The sequence below is a fragment of the Eleutherodactylus coqui genome, chromosome 11, assembly GCF_035609145.1.
Source record: "Eleutherodactylus coqui strain aEleCoq1 chromosome 11, aEleCoq1.hap1, whole genome shotgun sequence".
In the NCBI taxonomy this organism is placed as follows: domain Eukaryota; kingdom Metazoa; phylum Chordata; class Amphibia; order Anura; family Eleutherodactylidae; genus Eleutherodactylus; species Eleutherodactylus coqui.
Genome location: NC_089847.1, coordinates 96,106,378 through 96,121,968, shown reverse-complemented (window position 1 = coordinate 96,121,968; position 15,591 = coordinate 96,106,378). Strand labels below are relative to the sequence as shown.

The following is a 15,591-nucleotide window of genomic DNA, read 5'->3' as shown; positions in this document are numbered from 1 at the left end:
TTGAATGCATTTAGCATTTCTCAATCTACCGTGTCACATATGTGCCGGGAATACATCATAGAAGGCATTACCACCCACAGTAGACAGCACAATGACTGCCTGTGGATGCTTTATAATAGCAACCAGTGGCGTCTGGCTAGAATTGTCCATGCAAACAGGCAAGTGACTTCGGCAGAAATCACATCGGCATTCAATGCAGGAGGCCCCACATGCATACCCTATAGGTCAGAACAGCATTCTTTAGTTTCCATGGGATATGGGGGCAGAAGACCCACCAGAGAACCTCTGTTAACACCACAACATTGGACACGGCATCTCACCTTGGCTCGTGAGGTTGATAAATGGACTCTAGGGGGCTGGCAATATGTGGCATGAGCCGATGAGTCACGGTACCAATTGTTGGCTGATGGTAGGGTTCGTGTGTGGCACAGACCCCATGAAGACCATAGTTGTCAAGAAGGAACTGTGCAGGCTGCTGGTGGTTCCCTACTGGCGTGGTGTGTGTCCTCATGGCATGTGTTGGGAACACTGGTCCATGTAATGACGTTATTGACTGGTTCCCAGTATATTTCACTGCTTTAAGATCAGTTGCAGCCTTTCATGGATTTCATGTACCCTCATAATGATGGGATATTCCAGCGGGATAATGCATTATGCATTTGGATCCACAATTGGTTTGAGGAGCATTCTAGAGAGTTCTTATCAATGGTGTGGCCTGCACATTTGCCTGACATGAACCCAATTGAGCATTTATGGAATGTGGTGGACAGGTCCATTTACGTTGTATTTGTAGATGCAGGATGTGGATGGTTGTCAAGACAGCATAGCTCAACATCCCTCCAGACATCTTCCATCCACTTGAGGAATCAATGCCACATTAAGTTGCTGCACTTCACCAGGCTAGAGGAGATCCTAGACAATTTCAGTTCCTATCCCATGACTTTTGGCACTTTAGAATATTTTAATTTCATGCACTACATCTTTTATTAGTTACTGCCTGGAAGGGACTACAGCATCAGGTTTATGATGTCCTATTTGAGGGCAACATAAAGTAGTAACATCTGAATGGGATTGTGGACACTTTGTTTACATGCATGGGATTAAGACTGTCATTGGTTCTTGATGCAAATTTTGGCGCAGAATCTTACTCTCAAATCTGTGTCTACCAGGGTTGCCAGCTTTGTCGTTGAAAAATGCCAGCTAAGGTAAAAGGGGCGCATGGTTACCTCTGTTATTCCAATGGCCTCAGTAGTAATTGGGCTCCCATAGTTGCTCCAGCAGTAATAGTAGCCCTCTTTAGTGGCTCCAGTAGTAACAAAGCTCCCATTAGTGGCCCCTATTAGTAACAGGGACCCATCCCTAAACTTCTGGTTGGGCAGCAACCATAGCAGTAGGAACTCACTCTGAAGTTCTGGTTAGGCTGCCGCTGCAGCACTCGTAGAGGAGATCCTTATTCCTCTCTTGCCGTCTATGTTCCAGCACATACTATATGCAGATGACCACCCCTGGAGGAGTGAGGATTCTTTTTGAGTGCTGCATCGGCATCTTGACCATAACTTCAGACTGAGTTATAACGCTCGCTGCTCGGCAGGAGGTACTGACACCAGGAAATCATTTTTACCGGCCATTAATATGGCCAACATAAAATAAATAGCGGTACCGGCCTCTAGGGGACATTACTGGCCGGATGTCACCTCCAGTGTCTGCTGCGACACTGGTGAACTTAGCCCTAAGGTCCATTTACAGAGGCCTGTAAATGCCTGATGTAAGTGAAATCCGACCAAAAATCCCGTCAACGGCCAATCATTTTGTTTTCAGACGCCGAGAATGGTTGCCATTGGGACGAACGATGATCGTTCATCCCCCGAGGTCAGCCGTACATCCCCCCCTTCAACATTCCTCTTTCATCGCTGATCATTGGTTATTTTACGTGGCCTGATTAGCGAGTGAACGAACGTTTCGAGGACCACTGGGGTCGATTATTTGGAAGAGAGCCTTTACTCCATTAGTTTTTTTTTGCCTTAGTTGTAATTTTGTTTCTCCCTTCATCCTTTCATGCAGAATCTAGCCCATTAGCCTTATTCTCACCATCTATCTGCCATTTTGCCCCCCCCCCCACACACTTTCTCTCTCTCTCTTTAACCCTTTCTTTAAAGTGTACCCGTCGCCCACATACAGCAGTGGCAGCCATTTTGAATTTGAAATCAAGACTCTTACAAAGGCCACCTACCAATTCACTTTTAGAAGTAGGTAGTTTATTAATTCCCTCAAGATCGTTTTTTCCGAATGTACAACCTCCAATGGAAGACAGAATGGTGGCCTCCTGTATGCAAGGGCAATGGGTTCATTTTGAGACTTTCTCCTCGACTCTTTCCCGCTCTCTCTGTCTCTTTCTCTCCGCCTGTCTCTTATCCTCCCCCCCTCTCTCCCTTCCCTGTTTTTCTTTCTATCTCTAGGCCGCCCAATCAGTAACTTCTTTGACGTACTTAAACAACTTTTTTCAGACGAGAAGAACGGTCACGCTTCTCCCGCCCCTGGGCCCCTCAACAAGCAGCGTCCAAGTGATAAGGAGCAGGGGCCCCTGGGAGCCAGCGGGAAGGAGAAAGCCAGGAAAACCAGCCCCGTCATCACTCAGGAGACCCCCGTCCCTGCTTCCCCCAGCAAACAGGGCACATAACAGAGGAATTTTCTACTGTGACCTCAAGATGTCACTAAAGCCCAATGATACAGGGAGTATGCCCTGCAATACACTCAGTGAACACCAGGTGGCATTGTCACAGAGTGCTACTATAGGAACTGTCTCCTGTAATACACTCTCTGAAGAATAACCTGTAGTGCCGCCCATGGACCTTCTATATAGTCATGGAGAATGTTGCAATTGGTACACTTCTCATATGCCTGTAGTACACACAGTGACATTGTTCAACCATTACTGTCTTGTATGCTGTGATTACGTCATCGGGCAACATCTGGCTCTCCAGCTCTTGTAGGACCACAAGTCTGAAGAAGCCCCCCCCCCTTAAGTAGCAACGTAGATGGAGCGGAGCAAGACTTGTAGTGCTACAGCAGCTGCCAGAGCTACAGGTTGCCTTACCCTGATGTGCTCCATCAGATGTCATTGCCTTTAAGTAGCTAATCTGCAATATCCATTGAGCACAGGGTGAATTCTTCACTATGTTACGTTGCTGTATGAACAATCTCAACCATTTCCAGACCATCATCTTCATCAATCCAACTGGGTTCTCCTCCATCTGCTCCATCATACCAGAATGTAGATAGGACTGGACTGTGGATCTATCTTAAGTCTATATATATATATGTATCTTCGGCTTTGTAAATACATATAGACGTGTGTATATATTGTAGCACACACCGCCAGTATTAGTACTAGTTATCAGTGCATCATTTTATAGTCAGGACACTGAATGTTTGTGTATATACGGCTATAAATATGTATATAGAGCTCGGAGCACAATCATTGCTGGCTGCAGCCTGCTTGGGTCAACTTTCCCAAACTAATGACTTTTTTTTTTCTCTGTCCTGTATGTTTGTTTTCCATTTCATCTCTCTATGACGTTTTCTTTTTTTTCTTCTTCTCCATGCCCGTTCCATTTTTGGTCACTTAATTGCGACCTTTTTTTTTTGTTCTTTTTGCTATTTTCTCCATGCTTTCTCTCTTGCATGTGTGTTCTTCCTCACTTTACCTCCCCCAGGAATTATCCCAAAAAGCTAACCAGCCGCCCTTCATCTCCTCCTATATCTTGTCCGCCTGGCCAGAAGATGACCCTGACTCAACCCTGCCGCCTGCCATCCTCCTCGAAGCCTGCAGCAGGGACATCTCTCTTCCTGAGATGGGCAATAAGGCAAAGCAGGAGTTGGGTTACCATCAAGTAGTAATACTATTGAATCAAAAAAAACTAAAAAAAAGTCAGAATTCATGATTCTATCCCAGGAAGGTAAATGAGAAGTTCTCGTTACTATTACCTTAATGATAACTCTACTCCTGAAGACCTGCTTAGCTGCACCACTCAAGAAACCGAGAACCATAATGTAATGCCTATGGTTGCGTGTAAGCTCTTCAGGCTGAAAAGGGGTTAATAGACTATATTAAGGGTTTTTAAATGCTGAATGTATTTAAGGGGTTAATTATGTTTACACGTAGACACACATACACGTGCATACAACACACTGCTACATCCAGAGAGGGTTATAAAAGGAGCTGCGTTCTGTACCGAAAACCCGCCCCCCACCACCCCCCATATAGGGCAGTGCCCTAGTATTCAGCTCTTCATCATCTTGTGGGGTGGGGAATGATTTCTGGGGGATGTAAACAGGGGGGTTGGCATGTCCTGTTGCATAATGTGAAATATTGGGGCTATTTTTATAAGGTTTGTAAGTTTAGGGGTCGGGTGTTAATCCTTTGTGTTTAAATTATTAACTGCTAACTGCAAGACGGGCCGGTGGATCGCTGCTGCGGATGGCAGGTGGAGATATGCGGAGCCAAGCAGCACACAAGCATTGCAAACAGTGTTTACATATGTTCTTATATGTATATGCATCTGCACACAGCGCTCTGCCTACATGCGGCATTGGAAGAATCACAGCAGTACATGGAGTTGTGGATGCCTAACACAATGCCTCTATATAATCCCGTCTGAGAGGCGGAAGGCTTATTGCCTTTAGCTTCACCAGGTTCATGACATTTTACTCCCGAATCATGAAAGTGGCCGGGCTGGCCTTTTCCCACCAACAGCATGCAAAGTGACAGCTCTCTCCCTATACAAAAGGGGAGAGAGCTGTCAATCTGCATGATGTGGGTGGGAAGAAGCCAGTACAGCCCGCCTCCATGTTTAGGAACACAAAAACCTCATGAACCTGTTGACAGAATCCCTTTAATTTGCAATTTCCCAATTTCAGCCGCATAGCGTTTAGGGCCAATTTCATATTAGAACCATTGATTTTTGTAGTAGAAGGGATTCAGTAGGGAGTTAAAGGGAACCTGACACATAAAACATGCAAACTGATCTGCAGGTAGTACCTTACACAGCAGGAGGAGCTGAGCAGATTGATATACAGTTTGATGTGAAAAAAAAGATACACGATAACCTATAAGTTATTTATTTAAAGTGAACCTATCGTAAGTTTTCTAAAATACACCATATTCTCCTTACTTGCTCATTTGCAGCTATTTGCACCGTGTTTCATTTTTATAACTTCTGATTTTCAGGTGGTCTCTCCTATTTCTCTGCTGTTTGCAATCCACTTCCAAGTAGGGAGCATGTCACAAGCCTACCAATCTGCCAGTAGCTCACTGTCTTGTACTTCTTTCCCCTCACTTCCTATGATGCATTGCACTGTCTCTGGACCAATCTAGATGGAGGCAGTATGTGAATGCTCACCCCTCTGCTGTCTCAGGACAATTGTAGGAGTTGGGCATTCAGAGAGTCTCTGGCCAAATAGTTAGTAAACCCAAAGTAATATGCACAAAACACATGTACTGTAACAACAACAGAGGCAGAGAATGTGGAGATTGCAAACACAGTGTGTGTCTACAGACCTGTGAGCCAGTGAGTGCCAGGAGTAGCCTGTGAACATATTTCCTCCCTCACAGGTAAGAAAACATTCCAGCGTCCCAGTAATGCCCAATGCATAACAAAAGCCTAACAACAGGCAGTGGATTGCAGAAGAGCTTGAAGGGAGACCCCTGGTGGCAGCCACTTCAAACTTGATTGAAAGTAGTAAAAACAACATTTTTAATCGAAGTATATTACAAGATTGATGTGACACACAGGCTATTAAACGAGCATAGGTTGTTTGAAAGGTTAGTGTCCCTTTAAATTCCTGTTACTTCTGGACTAAAGACTCCAATGTGATGTCCTATCAGTGATTGGCAGCCATTTCTGTATTTCACACTAACACAAGGAAGGCTGTCAATCAAGGATTGATACTACGAGCTCGACTCTTCAGCTCATGGTAACCAGTTGTGCATAAAATACAACTAAGGTCTCGTTCATATCAGCGTTGAAGGTTTGGAACCTCCAGTGCTGATTTCCGCTAATTTGCACTATTTTATTCTGTGCAATACCAGCTACCCAGAAACCGAATATACCCCATAATAATCAATAGGTCAGTTAGGTGGTGTTCCGTGCTAATACTGAACGATCCGACTAGGGGTTGCTGTTTCCTGCTCTCGGAACAGAGCAGGAGTATAGAAACCCCTAGCGCTGATGTGAACCAGCCTTTATAATGAACCTCATCACCTTAGCAGTCTGCTCAGCATCTCCTGCTGTATAGGCGGGTTTAGGACATTCTTTATATTCAGCAGAATAGCAATATTTACAGTGATGGCGGAAAAGTGCTTCCCTCAAGTAAAAATCGTAGTGAATGCGAATGTATTTCTAACAGTTTCCGATTTGGAAAACCGCAAAGGAGAAAAAGTGGCAATCCTATACTAGATCTACAAGGTTTATTCCCCCGTGGTCTTACAGCAACGTTCCAGTTCCTCATTGGGAGTCATTCTCAAGTGTGGCTTGAATATAGCTCCAATGGGCATCTGACATATTACTTAATGCCTATTTAGACACAATGTTCAATCGCTCCAAATTCACTCAAAGCCGTCTTTTGAGTGATAACTATTGCATCTGAATGCATGGATGTTGTGCTGTTTTTGTGCACGATTCGTTCCTTACTCAATTCTAGTTTTCTAGAATTGAGCGATGAACTCTTATCAGCAGTGCAGGCTATTATCACAGTCGGCAGTGCTGCTAAGATTCTTTCAGCTCGTGTCCCGCTGGTAGTTCACAGCGGGACGCAAGCTGTAACCACAGAGAACAATGCAGCTGTTTGCTTATGTAGAACAGCTGTATTGTTCTCGTAGCGATTGTAGCAGTGTCCTGTCCTGCCTGCATAGCTCTTTAGTAGCTAGTTAGCTACTATAGACTATGCAAAGATGATCACTCAAAACTGTCACTCAAACTATCGTTTGAGCGATCATCTGTCAGTGTAAATGGGGTATTACTGTAAGATCATGGGGGGATAAAGTTAGCACATGTCATAGATGATACAGTGTTGGAGCAAAGCTTCTATCTCCCTTTGCTGGTCTTTACTGTGCACTAGTCTGCTCTTCTACACTTACTGCTAGCAAACTTACCCTATGCTTCTTTATTTATTTGGATAGACTGGTTCCGAAATCCCATTTCTAAATACCCTATAAAAGCATTGAGTTAATAGAAGGGAGCCCTTCATTTGGACCATCCATGATTTAGCCGGAGGAGAGAGCAGTCATGATTGGGCATTACATGGACAATCCATGCTTTTCTATGGGCATCATGCAATACTTAATTTTCTCTGCAGGAAAAGTGAACACTTGCTATGAGGTTCCCCCACCGATCCTAAATGATCCCATATATTAGTAGGTAGTCCTACACACACACAAAAAAAAACCTTAAACATTTTCTCCTAATAGGTCAAAACTGTAGCAATTCAAAAACTAAATTTATTGATGGGCATAAAAGGCCATTTTTTGGTAACGGAGGGCAAACTATTTACAGGGGGGGAGGGGGTTATGACCATTCCCCCAGCCATACAGATACTGGCCCAGCTTGAAATATTTGCAGATGGACTGAGATTTGCAGGTTACACTTTGCACTGTGTGCATCATTAATACATCCATACGTAGAAGTTACGAGAATGGGATCAATACCCATCCTTCAGTAACCCCCAGGGAGAGGCCATGTGCATGGATATACAAAAAATTGCAATGCTTAAATGGTATAGTATACAGATCCAGGTCCCGCCGGTCTGCAGACTGTATACATACCGCACCACGCTCTGCATTCTCCGTTGTACGCAGCACAACGCTCCACGGGCCTTTCGCACAGTGTGTGGTGTGAAAGTCTCTGTTATTTATATATACAATATAAATATATATATTTAAGCTATTAGCTGTACGAGGATCACGTTTGCAATGAATGATTCCGTTGGTATGTAAATAATCTGATTTTCTGAGAATATGTTCTGTGAATGGGAGAGACAGCACAATACTTATCTATGGTACAGCAGGAGAAAAACACATCTTTGCCGCCATCTTAAGGTTCACAAACTAAAACAAAGGCTCAATCTTTGGTCTACACCGAGCTCCCTCCTTGTTCTCTCTTGTCCCTACGGTTTTAATATCTACTCCATTGTATATATGTTCGATGACGATCAGAGGGTATTATGTACTATGAGGTGCTGAATTCTTGGGGCAGGAGAGATGTAAGGGCAGGGCACGTGACCCAACACAACTCTTTCAATTGTGCCGGTTTCCTGAAAGAGTTGATGCCAATGTTCTGTTGACCTCCTGCCTTTCTACACTTGCACATTTTACAGTATTACACCCCATTACCCCCTGGAGACCAAACACGCATGGCTCCAGGGTGGGAATGGTGGTGGTAGGCATCTGGACAGCAATATTCCCCTTGTGTGTTTTGTAAAGCCAGTGGGCGCACACTGCGGCATGTTACCCACCCGCATTGGCGTTCTAAGAACAAAAAAAAAAAGTGAACGTCTGAAAACAGCCAATAAAATTGTTCAGTATGTACCCGACGTGCTCTGGTGTGGTTATTTCACGTGGGGGAGTACTTGGCCCTCACAAACATGGATCCATCGGAATGGACGTACGTAAGCTTGGCATTTTACAACAAGGTAACAAAGCTTCGGCATCATAGTCCAAATGATGTTCAATGTCTTGACATGACAGGTTACTTTACAAGGGGTTCACAAACTTTTGGCCACTACTAGCCATAAGAAAGCAGATTTCTTCTCCCCCCCCCTTCCCCATCCCTACCATACATGGATCCTGCACAAGTACATGTTCTGCTTATTTCCAGAAAAATGGTCATGTTGTGGGCAATATGGCAACGCAATCTTAGTTTGGGGCTACACGGTGACCTTGGGTGGAGCTCACGTCACGCTGCCTTCCTCTTATGCAAATCACGGCATATGTCATAAGGAGGCAACAAAATATCCCGAAGTACATTATCCTACCAAAAGTAATTGGACAACTCAGCAAGAATCAAAATTTGTGTTAGTTGGGTCTCCTTTGATGACATTGGATCCTCTGCATGGCATACTTTCTACTAACATCTGATGTACTTCAGCTGGGATTTTCCTCCATTTATCCTGAAAACGTCTGACGAGTTCTCTCAAAGAAGATGAACCCTGTTCATATTTCCTGACTCAATGTTCCAATTCATCCCAAAGATGTTCAGTAGGGTTCGGGTTGGGACTCTGTGCCGGCGAGTCCATCATGGAACATCCAATCCAACATAAAACATTTGTAACAAGGAACATTGTCTTGTTGGAAGTATGGTAACCATTCCCAGAGTATTACCACATTGTCAGCAGCACATTATTGTCTAGAATGTCAAGGTACACCTCCAGGTTCATGGTTCTTGCCATTACAACCCACGGACTGCAACCATGGCACGTAAAACATTCGCAGACCATAACAGAACCTCTGCTGTACTTAACTGTTGGCAGAAGACACTCAGGTAAAAGGTGTCCCCAGGATCCTCCACACCACAAAATGTTCTTCTGTTGCTTAACTGTCCAATGAGAATGCTCCTCGCAACACTGTAGATGGGCCGATGCATCTTCTTTTAGAGAACTCGCCAGGCACTTTCAGGATGAATAGAGCGAAATACCAGCTGAAGTAGATCAAACATTAGTAGAAAGTATGCCATGGAGAGTGGAATGTGCGCCATATCTTGCAATGTCTAGTGGCATTTTCATATGACAGCACTTTGTCTTACTAAGTGCGGTCGTGTCCAATTTTAGTACGCATGCGCAAATTGGTTTTAGGCACTACTCTTTGGCATGCATGGTGCTATCCAGCATAGTCCATGATGGGCCACTTTATTTACTACACACGCACAATTACATGTTAAGTAATATCACGCTAATGTCTATATGGACATGCATAGGTTTCGTGCAGACATGCTATTAATAAGGAACTGGTTGGTGAATTTAGCATGAAGGTGGGCCTCCTACAAGTGTGATGGTAAGTCTTATCTGGGATCTGGACATCTCTATCACAAGAGAGAGGATTATCCCATTGTCTCCTTCCGTGTATTCTTTTTCCTGATGATTCTAGGAATTACAGGTATGGGAGAAAAGCATTGGAGATAGGATGTGTGGCAAAGACAAGGTATTATAGATACTCAATAGATGACAGCTACCGTGGAATGGGGACACCTTATCAGGGCAACAGACCTACAGGTAGGCCATGGCTTGTATAGGGGATAGTGCAGAGACATAGTTTCTCACCACACAGTCTGATCCGCTTGTTCCACTTATTGATCACTGTCAATTTTTTTTTCTAATATTTAATTTGTGTTTCTTCCCTTTCAATTTCATCATATCGCTTCTAGTCTTTCCTTCCTGTAAGCTCTTCTCTGAACTTGCTCCACTTTGTATTTTCTTCTTTTAATAAATTAGGGTACTCAGAACTGGACACAGTATTCCAGATGAGGTCTGATTTAGGAAGAGTAGAGTGGGATAATTACCTCACGTGATCTAGACTCTATGCTTCTTTAATACATTCCAGAATTGTATTTGTCTTTTTTACTGCTACATCACACTGTTGACTCATGTTCAGTCTGTGATATCTATTAGTATACCCAAGTCTTTTTCATGTTACTGCTTAGTTCAATTCCTCCCATTTTGGGTTTGTTTTTCATTTTTCTTGCTCAGATGTAGGACCTTGCATTTCCTCCTGTTAAATACCATTCTGTTAGTCGCTAGCCACTGCTTGATCTTTTTGAATTCTCTCTCTTCTCTAGTGTTAGCTATCCCTCCTAGCTTTTTGTCAGTTTCCCTTCAATTCCCTCTTCTAGATCATTTATAAAAATGTTGAACAACACTGGGCCCAAGATAGAGACTTGTGTTACCCCACTTGAGACATTCTTCCAATTGGATGTGCAGTCATTTATGACCCCTCTTGGAGTACGATCACTCAGCCAGTTGTGAATCCACCTAACAGTTGCCTTGTCAATCCCAGATTAGGTCATTTTTTTCATTAAAGGGGTTGTCCCGCGACGAAAGTTTTTTTTTTTTTTTTTTAACCCCCCCCCCCCCCCCCCCCCCCCCCTGTTCGGCGCGAGACAACCCCGATGCAGGGGTTAAAAAAACAAACCGGAGAGTGCTTACCTGAATCCCGGCGGTCCGGCGTCTTCATACTCACCTGCTGAAGATGGCCGCCGGGGTCTGCTCCCTCCGTGGACCGCAGCTCTTCTGTGCGGTCCATTGCCGATTCCAGCCTCCTGATTGGCTGGAATCGGCACGTGACGGGGCGGAGCTACACGGAGCCGGCATCCTGCACGAGCGATCCCATTCATAAAAGAAGAAGACCCGGACTGCGCAAGCGCGGCTAATTTGGCCATCGGAGGCCGAAAATTAGTCGGCACCATGGAGACGAGGACGCCAGCAACGGAGCAGGTAAGTATAAAACTTTTGATAACTTCTGTATGGCTCATAATTAATGCACAATGTACATTACAAAGTGCATTAATATGGCCATACAGAAGTGTATAGACCCACTTGCTGCCGCGGGACAACCCCTTTAAGAATGGTATGAGATACTTTGTCAATTGCTTTACTAAAGCCAAGGTATACTATATCTACTGCATTTTCCTGATCAACCCGGTTGGTGATTCTGTCATAGAAGGAAATCAGATTAGTCTGGCATGACTTGTTTGCTACAAACTCATGCTGGCTCTGGTTACATACTCCATTCTCAGCATATAGGCTGTGTAATTTGATCTTTCCCAGTATAGATGTTAGGCGCACAGGGCTGTAGTTAACTAAATCCACCCTCTTCCCCTTTATGAAGATAGGGACATTTGTCCTTTTCCAATCTTCTGTGGCTTCTCCTGTTCTCCAATTACCTCTACTGCTTCCTTTAGTATCCTAGGATGTAATTCGTCTGGACCTTGAGACTTGAATTCATTTAAGTTAGCTATGTGTTCCCTCAGAATCTCTCTGCTTACAGATAGCCTGCATTTATTTATTTTCCCAATAGCACAGGGAAGATCGGTTGATGTTACATCTACTTTCTGAGAGAAAACAGATACAAAATAGGAATTTAAAAGTTCGGCCTTCTCAACTTCAGTCTTAACCAATTCACCATTTTCATCCTGTAGAGTCTTTGACTTTTCTTTTAACATAATCCCAAAATCTTTTTTTTTTTTTAGTGCTTTTGGTCTCTCCTGCAAGCCTCCATATTAACTTTTCTGACCCTTGCCCTACAGTTTCTGCAGAATGCATTATATTCTTTAGACATTCCCCCCTCTTTGCATTTGATAAACATATTTGTCTTCCTTTTTAGCATATATGTAAGTTCTGTGTTCATCCATCCTGGTCTCTTTAACTGCTTCCCATTCTTCCTTCGGGTTGTTAAGGATTGTGCTAAAATGGCGATAGAGTGCGAGGAAATCTTCAGTGCATCTTGGGCTTACTAACTACCACACCTTTTGGAGGAATTTCAATGGACTGCATGACCCCAGGGTTTATTCACACTGGCAGTTTTCCTGTGAAACTTCAATCCAGTTCTGCGACAGACAAAACTCACACAGGAAAAGAACCCCTTCACTTGCATGGATTTGTTCACATGAGCAATTTGTCGCTCAGATCTGTAGTCCAAGTTTGAAAACTTGGACCCTGTACCTGTCCGTATGGCATATGTACAGGGTGTCCATGTGCTGTCTGATGTGAACTGTGCCCGAGAAAGACGGGAACAACTCGCCTATTTGCACACGCATTTCGCAGAGAATAGAACCCATTGATTTTAATGGGCTTGTTCCTATTTCTGTGTTTTCCTTGCACAGATATGCAAAAAAAAAACATGCTCCTATTGTTCTGTGGATTTGTGCACCAACAGTTCCCATAGAAGTCAATGTGCGCGTATAATATGCAGAGAGATACAGAGGGCTCCTTCATGCGTATGCGCATTTGTGCAATTTTTCACACACTGAATGAGGCATTTTTGCATGCGTATCGGTGTATTCTGCTGCTCTTTTTCTGCCGCAGGGCACGTCCATTTGCGTGCGGCAAACAAAGCGCATCACTTGAAATTGCTAATTTAGTCTAACGTGTTCTTTTACAAGCGGAATTACGTAGTGTATCACGCATATCCTTGCGGATTGCATGCACATTTGCGCACCCCCAGATTTCCATGGGGACCTTTGGTGCGCGAATGCGCAGAAAATAAGTGCCTGCTGCGTTGTCTTGGAGGACCAAGATGCGAGTGCAAAATATGGAAGTGTGAACGAACCGACTGAAATCAACGGGTTCTATTCGCTGCACATTATGGGTGAAGGAAACCTAAAATACCGCTGGGATAAAAAAAAAAAAAAAGAACACGTCTGGAACTAACTAGCCATTTCAATTGATGGGTCTTTGTTTGCTGCGCACAAATGGGGATGCCTAGCAGGCGCGAAAAAGGCATAGTTCATTCTGCTGAAGTGCAGCACGCAGGTGCGTTAAAACACACATTCGCTCCTGTGAAATCGGCCTAACACATTCCTAAGGCTGCATTCACACGAGCAGGAATCTTGTGCGGATTTTGTGCGTTGTGAGATGCAGGGAAAAAAAAATATTAACACCATTCTTTCGAATAGAGTCATGCACATGAGATGCTGCGAGGTTTAAAAAACAAAAAAACGCATGTCCTATTTTTTTCGTGTCACTCAGAACGCATCACCCATACATTGCACGCCGTGCACCCGAGTGGTGGTTGAAAGCAATGGGAAACACTTGCCGACCCTCTGGCATGCATGAAACAAGAACCGGAGGATCGCACTTTCAGAGAAGTGATGCGAGGAGTTTTGCATAAAAACCGCCTCTCATCCACAGGTAAATCACAAGTTGACAAACGCGATATTAAGACGGGCTTCTCATCCCCATTCCGCGCTCACCCGTGTGAAGGTAGCCTGATATAATTGCGAATGGAACCATTGAAGGAAGACATGTTGAGTACGGCTATCCCTCCTACTATGTGATCGCCAATAAATAGAAGTCCCACGGTCACTTAACCCCTTCTTTCTGGTTGACCTGTGTGACAACCAATATGGCTACCATTCCAGTTTGCACAGCGGTTCTCACTCAGCTTTCCCAGTCTACTAAATCGCCATATTCTCTCCTCTAAGACTGTACAACTAGGCACATTTGCGCAGCAGCCTCTCCGATTGCTGACCTAGCACAATAAAGCCATTTGCTATGGTCGAGGTCGTACTTTATACGGGTGATATTAGGTAGAAGTTGCAGCATTGCTCCAGCACAAAAGGTTGATTGGAAGATCCTTAAAAGCGACCCTCCAGTTTTGGACCAAGTTTCTGGCCCATTGGCAGGTATAGCACCTACAGCTCTGTGCCCTCCAGCCAATCCACTAGTTTTGGGTCCCGTTTTCAGCCGTCCAAGATGGCTGGAGCAATTTTCTAACTACCCAACGTTCACTGTGTTTTGTTCAATGTTGTCCAGGATTGACCACATGATCTGTTCTGGCCAATCAGAGAGCAGGTATAGGTAGTCTAAAGCCACCCTCACACAATGCAAGATCGCTGCACGTTTTCAGCTATGGAAAATCAGGAGCAGCCCAATCTGTACTGAAATGGTGAAGATTTAACTTTTTTTTTTCTCAATGCAGTTCAGGTGTGGGTTTCAGTAAGAAGTGCCGCAAACAAGCCCCTCTACAGGCTGGGGTCCTTACAGGCATTGACTCGGTAAGGGTTCGGCTATCTTGTTGGGGTCTCTGCATGACTTGTGCAGGCAGTTGTTGGACAGTTTGTGGTGGGCAGCCATGTGATGTCCCAGACATGAGCTGATGGGGATAAATCTGGGGACCGTGCGGGCCAATCCATGGTAGCGACATCTTGCGAAGTGTCTGGTGATGGCTGCAGTATGCATTATACTGTTAGAAGATAGCATTTTGGATGGTGGTCATGTAGGGAATGACAAGAGGGTCCACTCTGTTCCCATACTGACCGCCATTGTGCCTCTAACGGACACCAACTCAGTCCTGCTGTCATAACAGATCCCCCCACCCTTCTCCCCAAACCATGACAGCAGGATGTGGACCTATGTGGGGATCTGAAATCACAGCAGGGTGGCCTCTTTCTTCAAAACATCACTTTGCTGCAGCCTGAATCGGGACTCATCACTAAAACTCAACTGTTCTCCATACATGTGTCCAGTCGTGTGTAGCAGTACAGCAGGTTAGTCGGTGCTGGCAGCAAAATCAGGTCAACTGTTCAGTGTATGGGGGTCCATGAATGCAGCCCAGCTCCAAGCAATCAGATTACAATTGTTCGTGGTGCGAATGACTCCAACACCCTACTCTGATCTGCGCTGCAGTTGTCTATCAACACACTTTGGCGTTCTCTTCTGCATGGACCTGTGCCAGGTCTGCGGGGACTGGAGCCTTCCTGTGTCCACCGCGCAAGCACTCTCCATACTTACTCTGCAGTCCGTCTGGGAAATTGCATGATATTAAAAAGCACCCAACAGCCATTCCAACTAATCACTCCTGTGCTTTCAGGCAGGAGCCATATTTAT

The 15,591-nt window shown here is 44.5% G+C and overlaps 1 protein-coding gene across 2 annotated transcripts in view; it reads left to right on the top strand.

The window, feature by feature from the left end:
* Positions 1 to 8,581, top strand: part of LOC136582236 (serine/threonine-protein kinase BRSK2) — a 158,194-nt gene extending 149,613 nt beyond the window's left edge. Inside the window, exon 20 of one of the 2 annotated variants that reach the window (XM_066583117.1) lies at positions 2,457 to 8,581. In XM_066583117.1, coding sequence (XP_066439214.1) covers positions 2,457 to 2,677 — 221 coding nt within the window. In that variant the 3' untranslated portion in view covers positions 2,678 to 8,581. The remainder of the gene's footprint in view (positions 1 to 2,456) is intronic. The other variant, XM_066583116.1, reaches the window with a different exon arrangement.
* Positions 8,582 to 15,591: the final 7,010 nt, after the last annotated feature.